General features: G+C 38.7%; 1 protein-coding gene across 1 annotated transcript in view; it reads right to left on the bottom strand.

Moving 5' to 3' along the window:
* dock1 (dedicator of cytokinesis 1) overlaps positions 1-12,223 on the bottom strand; it is a gene marked incomplete in the record, with an annotated part of 276,885 nt that overhangs the window by 217,352 nt on the left and 47,310 nt on the right. Inside the window, 4 exon segments of the mRNA XM_037691498.1 lie at positions 1,260-1,384; positions 2,937-3,062; positions 8,802-8,881; positions 11,063-11,135. Coding sequence (XP_037547426.1) covers positions 1,260-1,384; positions 2,937-3,062; positions 8,802-8,881; positions 11,063-11,135 — 404 coding nt within the window.

Here is a 12,223-nt window from a genome sequence, read left to right as displayed (position 1 = left end):
GTTAACAAATCTCTACTCCTGCTTTCCACCATTTGTTCAGTTTGTTGTTTTCTCTTCTGAACTAGGGTTGAACAAGGTTTTCTAATCGCAAAGGCTGCAATTTGACTGGTCATGTGATCTGGTTACGTGATTTGCGAGTGAGCGGAGTGGAGCAAAGCAGAGCAGGGAGCGGGAGAAGGCAACACTGAGTCTTAAGCGGTTGCACAATGGCGTCAGGCTCAACAGAAGCTGATACTTCTGAAAGTTTGGTGCCGAAGAGCAGCAGCACGTCCGTTGTTTGGGATTATTTTAGCTATAAAAAAGAAGACGCTGCGCAACAACATGTATCGTGCAGAACCTGCCTTGCTGCTGTTGCAACCTCTCGAGGTAACATCTAGGCCTGTTGAGATAAACAATAAATCAATTAATCGCATGATGAATTAAAATTATCGACCTCATTTTCATCGGTTATTGACTTTGAGAAAGAGCGGTTTTATATGTTTTAAACGCTCTAAAACGCAGCTCTCGCTTGGCAAACCATTAGTCTAACCTATACAAAGACTTCTGTTTTTTTCTCCATGCTCTTTAATTCTTTAATTTGCAAATTGACAGCCACGACATTGATTATTTACTTGCTAGCATAGTTATGGTGTAGTTTTATTTTGGGAGGCGTCGAAAAAAAATGTTATGGAGCTGCAATTTTAGATGACAGAATTTCCTATCAACAAAAACAACATGTGCTTTGGAGCTCAAATTATATCAATATTTACTCGCCACCTCCCAAAATATAATTATATGGTTGCTGCACTGAGAACTGCTAATGATTTAGTGTGTTTGCTAACAACAAGACAGCTAACTTCATTAGCTTAAGCAATTAACAAGAAGAAAAATGCTTATTTAATGGGACTGATTCTCACAGTAGCCACGGTGTCCGTCCACAGGATTGACTCTGTAACTAACTCTTACGATGACAAAGGGGAACTCTCATACAGGTAAGGTTAAATTTGAAGCTACTCAATCAAACACAAAGCACCAATACTCCATTTTATTATTGCTGACAGGTTGCTGAGGCTTACAGTATGACCCGGTGTATAACACAACTTTATGGGAGTCCTGGTCAGTTAGGCAGAGCGCAGAGCTGTGTGAGATTAAAGAGAGACGGATAAATCAAAGGCTGATGGAGAGACCGCTTGGTTACAGCACTTGTGTCCTGAATGCTGAGAAAGAGCTGAGACCAGACAAATCTACCCCGCTGTGAGGTTAGCATCCCTCAGACGTACCTCAAGCTTCTTGCCGTCTTCATCATAAACGGACATGGTCACCTCAACGTTTTTGGGCGTCGTCTTGTTCCCCTTGTCGAAATCCCCCTGAATCAGAGTCACGTAGATGTCGTTTCGGACATCACCTTAAGATAAAAAAAAAAAAACATATTTATATAAAAATACTTTCTACTCTTTGGCTCTAGAGTATGTGGTCATTAGAAAGCAAATATTCACAATAGACTCTGCCTAATACATAATTTATCCTATCAAAACCGTAATTATAGCCTTATGTACAGAGAGGAAAATAAGTATTTGAACACCCTGCGACTTTGCAAGTTCTGCCACTTAGAAATCATGGAGGGGTTTGAAAATTTCATCTTAGTTTGATTTTGGTCTCATATGACCACAAAACTTTCTGCCATGACTCCTCTGGATCATCAATTGCACGTTCACAGTTCCAGGAACTCGTCTTAAGCGCAGAGGGGACAGGGCCTTCTCTGTAGCAGGACCAAGACTTTGGAACGAGTTACCTCTGCTCGTCAGACAGGCCCCCATCCCTCTCGGTTTTCAAACCCCGTTTAAAAACTCACTACTATTCAGTAGCTTTCAACACCAGATGATCTGTGTTTTGAACCTGTACGCTCCACACTGGTTTGTCGTCATATTTATTATCTGCATCGTTTTTATGTCTATATTTTTGATTTACTTCATTTTGTATATTGCTTTGTGTGTTGTCTGTTGTTCTGTCTGTACAGCACTTTGGTTGGCCTTGTAGCTGTTTTAAGTGCTCTATAAATAAAATTGTATGGTATCCAAAGGGTCAAGGGCAAACTTAAGACGGGCCTGGACGTGTGCTGATTTAAGCAGGGGAACCTTCTGTGCCATGCATGATTTTAAACTATGACGTCTTAGTGTATTACCCACAGTAACCTTGGAAACAGTGGTGCCAGCTCTCTTCAGGTCATTGACCAGCTCCTCCCGTGTAGTTCTGGGCTGATTCCTCACCTTTCTTAGGATCAATGATACGTCACGAGGTGAGATCTTGCATGGAGCCCCAGTCCGAGGGAGATTGACAGTCATGTTTAGCGTCTTCCATTTTCTAATAATTGCTCCAACAGTTGATCTTTTTTCACCAAGCTGCTTGGCAATTGCCCCGTAGCCCTTTCCAGCCTTGTGTAGGTCTACAATTTTGTCTCTGGTGTCTTTGGACAGCTCTTTGGTCTTAGTCATGTTAGTAGTTGAGTCTTACTGATTGTGTGGGGTGGACAGGTGTCTTTATGCAGCTAACCACCTCAAACAGGTGCTTCTAATTTAGAATAATAAGTGGAGGTAGATTTTTTTAGAGGCGGACTAACTGGTCTTTGAGGGCCAGAATTGTTGCTGATTGGCAGGTGTTCAAATACTTATTTACAGCAGTAACAAACAAATAAATTATTTTAAAAAATCATACATTGTGATTTCTGGATTTTTTTTAGATTATGTCTCTCACAGTGGACATGCACCTAAGACGAAAACTTCAGGCCCCTCCATGAATTCTAAGTGGGAGAACTTGCAAAGTCACAGGGTGTTCAAATACTCATTTTCCTCACTGTAGCTTCTTAAACCTTTGAAATTGGAAAAACTGAACAACATTTTTTTTTAAAGAAAGCTTTCAGACTAATGAAGCTAAATGGAGGCTTTATTAAAATACTCAACCTGGCATAATGATCTCAGGGAAGCCCATTTTTCGAGCCACGGCTGTTGATCGATCCACTAAGTGAGGAAAGTCCTTCCTTATCTGATGGATGTCTCCGGGAAGCAGCTTCAGAGTCACCCACAGGCCTTGGTGATGCGATCAAGATGGGCGAGGGGGAGAACAGAGATAACATAATGAGAGGACAGCACCAAAGAAGAAGTGCTCCAGGAAAACTGTAAAAACTGAGTTCTTCTTGTGATTTCCACTGGCGATTGTCAGAGTGCCATGGAATGGCTCTGGGGCGAGGCACTAAATAGAATCTACCAGAAGGGGTTTGATTAGGAATATATTACAATTTAGGACAGAAGCATGTGTAGCTTTGTTAAAATTTTGGTGTGCATATAACCAAGTAAAGGCTTTTGTCGACCAGATGCCGTTTAGTTCTGATGGATATCTTCCCTAGCAGCCGAGCTGGAGGCCGTTTGCGATGCGAGCATGACTGAAACGGTTGCTCCTGGTACTTCCTCTGTTCCGCCCCAACGTGGGTCGGAGCAGACCTGACATTTATGCATCTTTATTGGGCGTGAAAATATCGCGGAGACCGTAACGAGGCGCCCCCTCCTCCCAGGAGACAGCCAAAACCGCTCCTATAACCGCCAAAGAAAAATTATTCAGTCAGTTTGCATTTACCGAAGACCTACAGGGAAATTTCTGAGATATTGTAGTCATGGAAACGCTGGGCAACTATTTTTGGCATGAGCTGTAATTAAAAATGTAAGCGCAAAGAACAAATATCATTTTTATAATAGGAATGTGGACAATTTTATTGCTCTTTCCGATTGTAATGAAATTGAAACTAGAGCTTTTAAAATACAGTAAAATTCACGTGCAATGTTCTTTTCAAGTTTAATACAATGTTGAACTTTACTTGTAAGAGTTCTGCAAAAAAATGGAGCAAACTTAATGAAAAATGCAAGATTTTGAGTCGGTCTTCTTTTTTATATTGTAACTACTGCATTGAAGAACTAAAGGAAGCAGTATTTATCTTACAAGTTAGAAAACAACAAACATAAATGACAAAATATTCCAGTTTATAAGATGATGATTAAAAATGCATCTACAACATTACAGGTACCGGTATTTGGGCTTAGGGTAACGTCAACTGCTTCTAGGCCTAGCATAATTATTACCTTAATTAACCTTAATGACTGCCAAGGCTGGACTTTCCAAAGGGCTTATCAGACATTAGCCACAGCCCAGAGGTTCAAAAGGCCCCAAATGGTATTATTGTTTTTAATGAACGAATGTTCTCCAAATGTTTTAACCTTTTTTTTATTTCAATGAAGAGTAAGGCCACATCATTGAAAATAGTTTTAATTTGCTGAAGCTTATGTCAGTTTATAACAATGTTTCAGTTACTCTGCATTGGATTTCTTACAGTTTTAAAGTCAACACAGTTCTGCTAGATTCACTAAATTACTTTACTGGGTGTCATTCTGAGTCACGTTCACTTGTCATGTTTTTGTTTTGTCACATTTTTTGAATACTTTTACATGCCCTGCGACTTATAGGCCGAAGAGACATATTTATGGATTTTTTCCCCATATTTATAAACCATTTATTTGGCAGAGATATGACCGTTTTCATTCATTTTGACTGGGAAAAAAAAAGAACACAACCATTTTTCAACCATTAGTTGCCAGCAGAGTAGTAGGGCATGCCGTTGTATCATGTAATAGGTAAAAGTGCTTATAATGGCAAATTCAAAAAAGTTCAAGACAAAAACAACTGGACCTTTATTTATTATACTTTTTACTTTATTATTTTTGTCTTGAACTTTTTTTAAATTACCATGTCCTGGATGACTGAGAATCTTCGCCAGTTGTTAATGACACAATCGGCTTGACATAACCGGCCACCTTCATCCAGCTCGCCTGGAGCAACAGTCAAATCAGCTTCATTTTGCTGCACCGCCCTGGCGAAATGCAGCTAATTTGACCATTAAAGTTGTTTTTTAAGTAAAAGTTCAACTGTGACACACCTTTGCTATAATGTCGAACAAACAAATAATTGTTTTAGGTGCTTATCTTGTTACATTTTTTAAGAAATGTGATTTCCTCCCTCTGCACGCTCCTGGAGAACCGAGGCAGTGAACACTTTTGAAATACAGCTGATTAATAAATGCAGAGAACTAATTTTGCCATTGTATGGGATGACAATCTCAGCCTTCCCTTCCCTTAATTACGCCTGTTCAGGATCCCAGGTATGTTCTGTGTTATTGTTATTTCAGATTAAATATCTGTTCTTGCACTTTGTGAAATACTAAATAAATGTGATATACTCCAAAGCGATTTATATATAGTTTTTTCCTCTTCATGAGGCGTTTTTTTGACTGATGCGACCTACACTCCAGAGCGACTTATAGTCTGGAAAATACGGTAATTATTCTGTGTTTTACCTTAAAGTAAAAACATTTTGCTCAACTTTTGTTGTTTTACAACAAGTTATAATCAAATATTTTGGACCTTATGATAATTTTATGACCCAATAAAAGTGTAAGTTGTGCAGTACTTGACAGAAACAATGTCCTGTGTATTTATTTTGTTTGTTTGTTTCTTCTTTTATTAGCTGAACATTTAAAACAAAGTCTGGACTCAAAGAGGTACAAAGTGAAGAAACGGCAGACAATGGTGTAAGGATTATAAAATCCTCTACAATTAGTTCAAATCAAACCTTCCTCTCTTCCTTTTCATGTTTGTCTACATTACACACAAAGACAGTTAATCCAACGATGCAGCACCTTCTCACGGGGTGTGAAGATTCAAAAGATATATATTTACCCTTTGACTTTTAAAAGCTTGTCAGCAATCTGTAAATAACGTTAAGGTTTTTTGGTCTTTTTTTCACACACAGGTTTCAGCTTGGCAGCAGATGCTTGCTATGTTTAAAACCATTCTCCTTTGGTAATTCACACCAGCTAAACAAAGGCAGCTCAGCGTCCCGTCACTCAGATACAACTTTGTGACAGCTATTTTCAGCCTCTGTTGTGCCTGTGTGACTCAGTGTTGAACAGTCAGGTACAGATGAGGAAACAAACGGAGAAAGCAGAGGCACGAGGCAGGACCGGAGCTGAACACTTGTTTTTTGTATTACTCACACCTGCACAGTGTTGCTGGCTGCCACAGCTTCAAGCTAAACATTGAAGAGGAAGAAATAAATCAAGATGCAGTGAAACAGAACACACTTTTAGTTGGTCTGAAGTGTCTACTAAAAGAATATTCTTTACTTCAATGTTGTGGTTTTAGGATTACCCTGTTTAGCCTGATGCTAATTAAGAGTCAAGTTGGTGACAATTGACAAGATTCTTCGTAAACATTAACTCATGTAATTCTTAGGATTCAGAGGGGATCTCATTATATACAGTAGTCCCTCGATAATTCACGTTCGACTTTCGTGGACTCGCTCTTTCCCAGGTTATCAATGATTGTCTACATTAATATTACTCACGTGATTGGGACAGTATGGGATAAAAAGTTAACAAAAAAGTATTTTGGACTAGGAATGCGCGAGATATACGGTACACGGTAGAAACGATAGACATTTAGCCTATGATACAGATCTGTCTTATACCGGCTAACCGCAGTACCGTGTCCAATGTAAAATCATTTGTCAGATTTAACTGTTATGTTTGTTTTAGTTGAAAACTGCGTAAATTGTGTTAAAGTCTGTTTTCTTCGAGAGCTAAGTAGCGAAGCTACACGCTAAATACATCCGGCTTGCCACAGTGTTGCCATATTCAGATGCATGAGCAAAACACGTGTCCCGTCAAAAGTTGTGGGGGTTTTTTGTCGAAAGTTAAAGTCAGCGTTGGTCAGCTTTACAGAGTGCATTTGTGCTAAATAAAAAAGGTTAAACCTGCTCTCTGATCTGTAGAAGAATGCTGTGTTGTATGATTTACAGCGAGACCCTCTTTGGTCAAAGCCACAGAGGAAACTGGTCGCCATTTTGTGTCAGCTCTCCTTAAAGCAGAAGGAGACGCCCACTGGAGGAACCCCTGCTTTGATTTTGAAGCCAAACCTTTGTCTGTCAGACACTGACCCACTGGACAGGTGGAGACTGCACCAGGCTAATTTTCCAAAAATTTTAAGGCTGGCCAAGAAATACCTTTGCATTCCAGCCACGAGTGCTCCTTGAGAAAGGGCACTTAGCATTGGTGGAAACATCGTTTCATGCCACCGGCCTCTGTTAAAGCCAGAGACTGTGAACAAGCTGGTGTTCATGGCCAACTATCTTTAGACTCTAACAAATAACGAGATTTTGAATATTAATTTTGTTAAGTGTTTTCGGTGTGCACTTTTTATATGTAACATACTGCTCGTTCATTTCTTAAGTGAGAAAACTGGAAACTGTTAAGAGTTAACATATTCTTTTGTTTAAAACATATGGCTAAAACTACATTTGATATATTTTGCACTGTTTTGCACTACAAGAAAGAAGCCTAACACTTCATTTGTTTTGTTATTTAAAATGTCTCTGGACCTAGAAGTGGAATTTTCTTGATTGAGATTATTTTGCGGTATAGCAGTTTTCAAATTAAATGATGGCAAAATGACACCCTATGTTTTTTTTTTCATTCCGATTGCAAGTTTTATACCAAAGTTATATTGTGATATACAGTAAACCCTCGTTTTTCACTGGGGTTACGTTCCAAAAAGAACCCGTGATAGGCGAAATCCGTGAAGTAGTAACCTTTACCTTTTTTACAATTATTATACAATTAAATACTCCATAATGCATTCAAACCAAAGAACAAAACCTTTTTACAGGCCCAAGCATTTGTTTAACAAATAAAAGTACTGTATAAACGTTTTTTACAAATAACAACTGTACTGGAGAGACTGTTTAGCCAATCAGAATGCAAAACACAATGTACGATACAAATCCGTGAAGCAGCGAGACCGTGAAAGGTGAACCGTGTTATAGCGAGGGTTCACTGTATATCGTTATCGCCACCCATCACAATACATATCGTGATATGAATTTTATGCCATATCGCACATACCTACTTTGGACAGGCGCTGCCCTTTTGTAGTTTTCTTTCAATAAGCCTACACTGCATCACCAGTCAAAAAAAGAACTACACTACCCAGAAGCCAACAGTACTTCTGGACGAAGTTTTCTGCCAAAACAGAGGAAAAGTTTTGATCCAATCCGAACCCGACTAAAAAATTCAGCCCTTATTCATAGTGACTTGGGTGCTCAGTGGATGCAGAGTCGTAGGGAACCTACAGGGATATGGACCAGGACTACTTCCAGCCTCATCGGTCAATCTGAGGTCTGCTTGCCGGCCTATGAGGCCTCTCGAGCGGGGAGGCGTTGTTTGGATGTCCAGTGTCTTCTCTGAGCTCACCCGACCTTTTTTCATCTGGATCCCTCTGGACTGTATCGGGACCATTATGTGGTTTTGTGCTGGTTCTCAGAAGGTCCGGCTCTCTCTAAAAGTGTCTTGGTGCTCAACGGCTGCAGAGAGCCAATCAGAACCGGACCAAGGATGGTGAGTACCCATATAAAATTTTGCAGTAGCAACTGTACAGTACATATACGTATGTTGTTAAAAATGACAAAGGTTTAAGTGTTTAGAACATTGCAAGTACGTGGGAAGGGTTTATAAAGCCTTAAAATATATACATACTAAAATAAATATAGCATTCCTAGTTCTCGGTTTTTCACTTATCGCAGGGGTGTCTGGAACGTAACCCCCGCGATAATCGAGGGACTTCTCCGGCTTTATATGCGTAATCATACAGTGTTAGCAACCTAATTAAGCTGAGTGCAGCAGAGTGATGAGTTTCTTCATGGGTCTTATGCCCCGTGTGATTCTGTACCTTGGCCTTTGTGATTGACTTCTTTGGCGGTGATAACTTTAGCGATGACTGTCTGGAGGAAGTCGTTCTCCCCCGTCACCCTGGGTGAAAAACGGGAGATGTTCAGCTGCTTATGGTGAATGGCGTCATCCAACGCTAGCCTGCAGTACGCACAAAACAGGCAAACACCACAGGGACAAAAAAGATGGCAGAAATGGAGGTAGAGAGGGAAGGGACACACATTGATGGTTGTGAGGAAGGGAGTGAGATAAAAAAAAGGGGAAATGTGGGAGAAAGAGACACCAAGGAGTGATGCAAATACTATGACAAAGACAAAAGCCACTTGTTAGCAGTTAAAAGTGAGTAGGATGGGCAACAAAAGAGGCAGAAAAATCATCATTTAGGAAATGAGGCCTGGTTAGAATCCAAAGAGCCACTCAACGGGTGAAAAGCTCGACTCTCTGTTGGTCTTGAAGTGTTTTCTCATTGTGATGTAATATTCAGAAACAGCAAAACTTAAGACTTAAAAGAATGCCTGGAAGTTAATTTCACAATGCTGAGTGGTTTATACTTCCTAAGGCTTCATGTCGAGTAAGTAAACAATTTTTATAAACAACTAACATGCTGAAGATAAGAGAAGAGCCGATGTTATCTGGAGAGCAATGCAGAGTGGCAGCTGTTACAAAAAAAATGCATGATACACAGAGAAGATACACGTAAATCATAAGATCCTTAAAAAATACAATTCAGAAAATAAATTGGTAATTTTTTTTTTTTTTTTTCTGGCTGCTCCTTTTGTCATTGGTCTCCACAGAAAATTAACAACCGTTTAACCCTGGAATATGTTTAAATGAAGTTTGCAGTCAACGGTACTTCAGTTCCTTAAAGTAAAGGTATGCAACCAGCGCAGATGGACTATAAACCATGAATATCTACACCAGCTGACAGCTAATTTCATCAGTAGAAGGCCAAAAATAGAACGATTCTAAAAACAAAGAGTCATAAACTAAATGCAGCTACAGTTGTGCGATGAACCAAAACGTCTGTACGTGGTTTGTGGTATTTTTCTTCTCACTCTTTCTGCAGAAGATAGTCTCGTGCAAAACACTATTAAAAGTTGCACCAGCGATGTCTTAGCTTAACTATGAAGTCAATCATCATTCAATCAACGTAACCTCTGATGGCTTGAGCTGAAGTGTGCTTGCAACGTGAGGAACTTGAATTTTAAGCTGATGGATGCCTCCATATAATCAATACATCAAACTGTCTTTATTGCCTCCAGCCTTGATCCCCAAAATAATTAAAGTCGGGAAAAAAACAAGAACAAAATAATATTTATAAAGCAAAACAATTTACAAATACAACGCAGATGTTCCCTCAAGTGTCTGTATCAGTTTTATACTGATAGGTGCAAAAATAAAACAGACAAAGTAGCAGAATGTATTGCTCTATTGAAATGCAATGTTGGGTTAATTTATTTAAAGTGTTAATTGAAATGTAAAATACAAAATTTAACCAAGATTATTTAGAACGTCCTAGAGGGAACATCTGCGTTGTACTGGTTTGCTGACAGGAATTACATTAAACGAAAGAAGTTAAATCCTTAAATCTGAGAATATTGACTAAAATGTTTTCATGCTTGATCTTTTTATCACAGCATTAAATGTTTTTTGTGTGTTACTTAATTTTGACGTCTCAGCCTTAGATTGTTAGTTAAAGATTGTTTAGGAAAACAACTGTGTCTACAGGATTTTCATCTATAAAGTAAATTTCTAAAAGTTATACATTTCTGTTTGGATGACTGGAACCCGTGAAATTCTCCTAATGGCTCTTTCACTTGTTGCTTTGGTAGGCTTTAACACATGCAATATTGAATTATGAAACCAACGTTTTTTTTAAACTTACTGAGTTTTTTAGTGACTAATGATCACATTTGGTCATAAATAACCCCTTGTAGAAACTGTTCTCCTCACAATGAATGGCTCTAATTTCCATTACTTATGTGCGCAGATAAAACCTTTAGGTGAGGCTATCTGCCAGCTCAACTACTTGACTGTGAAGCATTTTCAATTATGCAGGAAATCGCATTAAGGAAAAAGGTTGTTCTGACTCACGAAAAAATGGTGGCAGGTAATGAGGTTGCCTTAATTGAGTCATGGGGGAATAGGCAAGAACTACTGTTTTACAATCCCCATAAATGTGGTGTCAAAGATATTAACCTTTAAAAAAAAAAAAGTGCAGAAATTTTTATTTTGTTTTGTGCTCTGACACAATGCACTTACGACTGAAATGGGATGAAGTGTTGCTTGTCCTCGTCGTCCATTTTGCCCGTTATTATGTCCGTGACATCCATTACTAAAAAACAAGACGGGGTTAGAGCATTAAAAAAAGCTTAACTTTGATTAGAACTAATTATAGTAACAAGATAACTTATTCTGTGAACAGCTTCAGAAAAAAATAAGTCTGAAAAACACCTTGTTTACATTAGTTGCAGTTAAATGTTATTTTTGTGCCAATAAAGAAATAAAAAGACGATACAACTGTGATGCTACACTTTTTTATCTAATAATGTAGAACTATAAAAAATAAGATTGTGATTTTTTTTTTTCTCTTACTCCCAAAATATTTTTATGGATGTGTGAACGAGTTCAATGAAGCTTCAAAGCAACAGGAGGTAGAGTCTTGATTTTGTCCCTTGCATAAGTTTCTATTGACGTGAATGAAAAATTATGCTAGAAGAGCTTCATATTTAGTCCATTACCCTTCAGGCTAGAAGTCCAGCATATAAAGACCATTTAGACATGTTTGTAAAGGTTAGTGAATGTAAAGCAAAAATAAAAAAAGACTTCTTTACGCTAAGGCAAAACGGAGCACTAAGGATAGGCCACTATAAATCTTATCGTTTATCTTCTCTGTAAGTGACAAGAATAAAAAGTGGGGCTCTAAAATACAAATTTGTATTCTGTTAAAGTTTAGGCAAAATGCCAATCTAGTTAAGTTTAAAAAATGGTTAGAAGCTCGCCAACAGGAGATAAATCAAGTTAGCTCTTCCCTCTGCTTTAGGTGGATATTTCTGAATTTTGACTAATAAGTGGGTCGAGCAGGCGATGCAGGTGAAAATCCTTTCAACATTTTAAGAAAAGGATTTGAATAGTTTTAAAGTTTGCACCAAAAGCTTGTGTTGCGCACTGTTTGAGCTGACAGTTTTACATTGGGGGGGGGCGGTCAGCTCAGCGTGAAGGAGACGGAGCGCTACCTCTGTAGATTATTAGCTAGTGCGTATGTATTGTGCACAGCTAGCTTAGCGCTACGTCAATGCCGGCAGTTGTCAAGAGGGGGGTGGCAATTCAGTAGGCAGGGCACCCACCTTGGATAATAGTAGGTGAAACACTGATAATATATATATATATATATATATATATATATATATATATATATATATA

The sequence above is a fragment of the Nematolebias whitei genome, chromosome 17 (assembly GCF_014905685.2).
Source record: "Nematolebias whitei isolate Nwh7 chromosome 17, NemWhi1, whole genome shotgun sequence".
Classification (NCBI taxonomy): domain Eukaryota; kingdom Metazoa; phylum Chordata; class Actinopteri; order Cyprinodontiformes; family Rivulidae; genus Nematolebias; species Nematolebias whitei.
The sequence above is the reverse complement of the archived record's forward strand: the minus strand, read 5'-3'. Positions and strand labels throughout refer to the sequence as shown.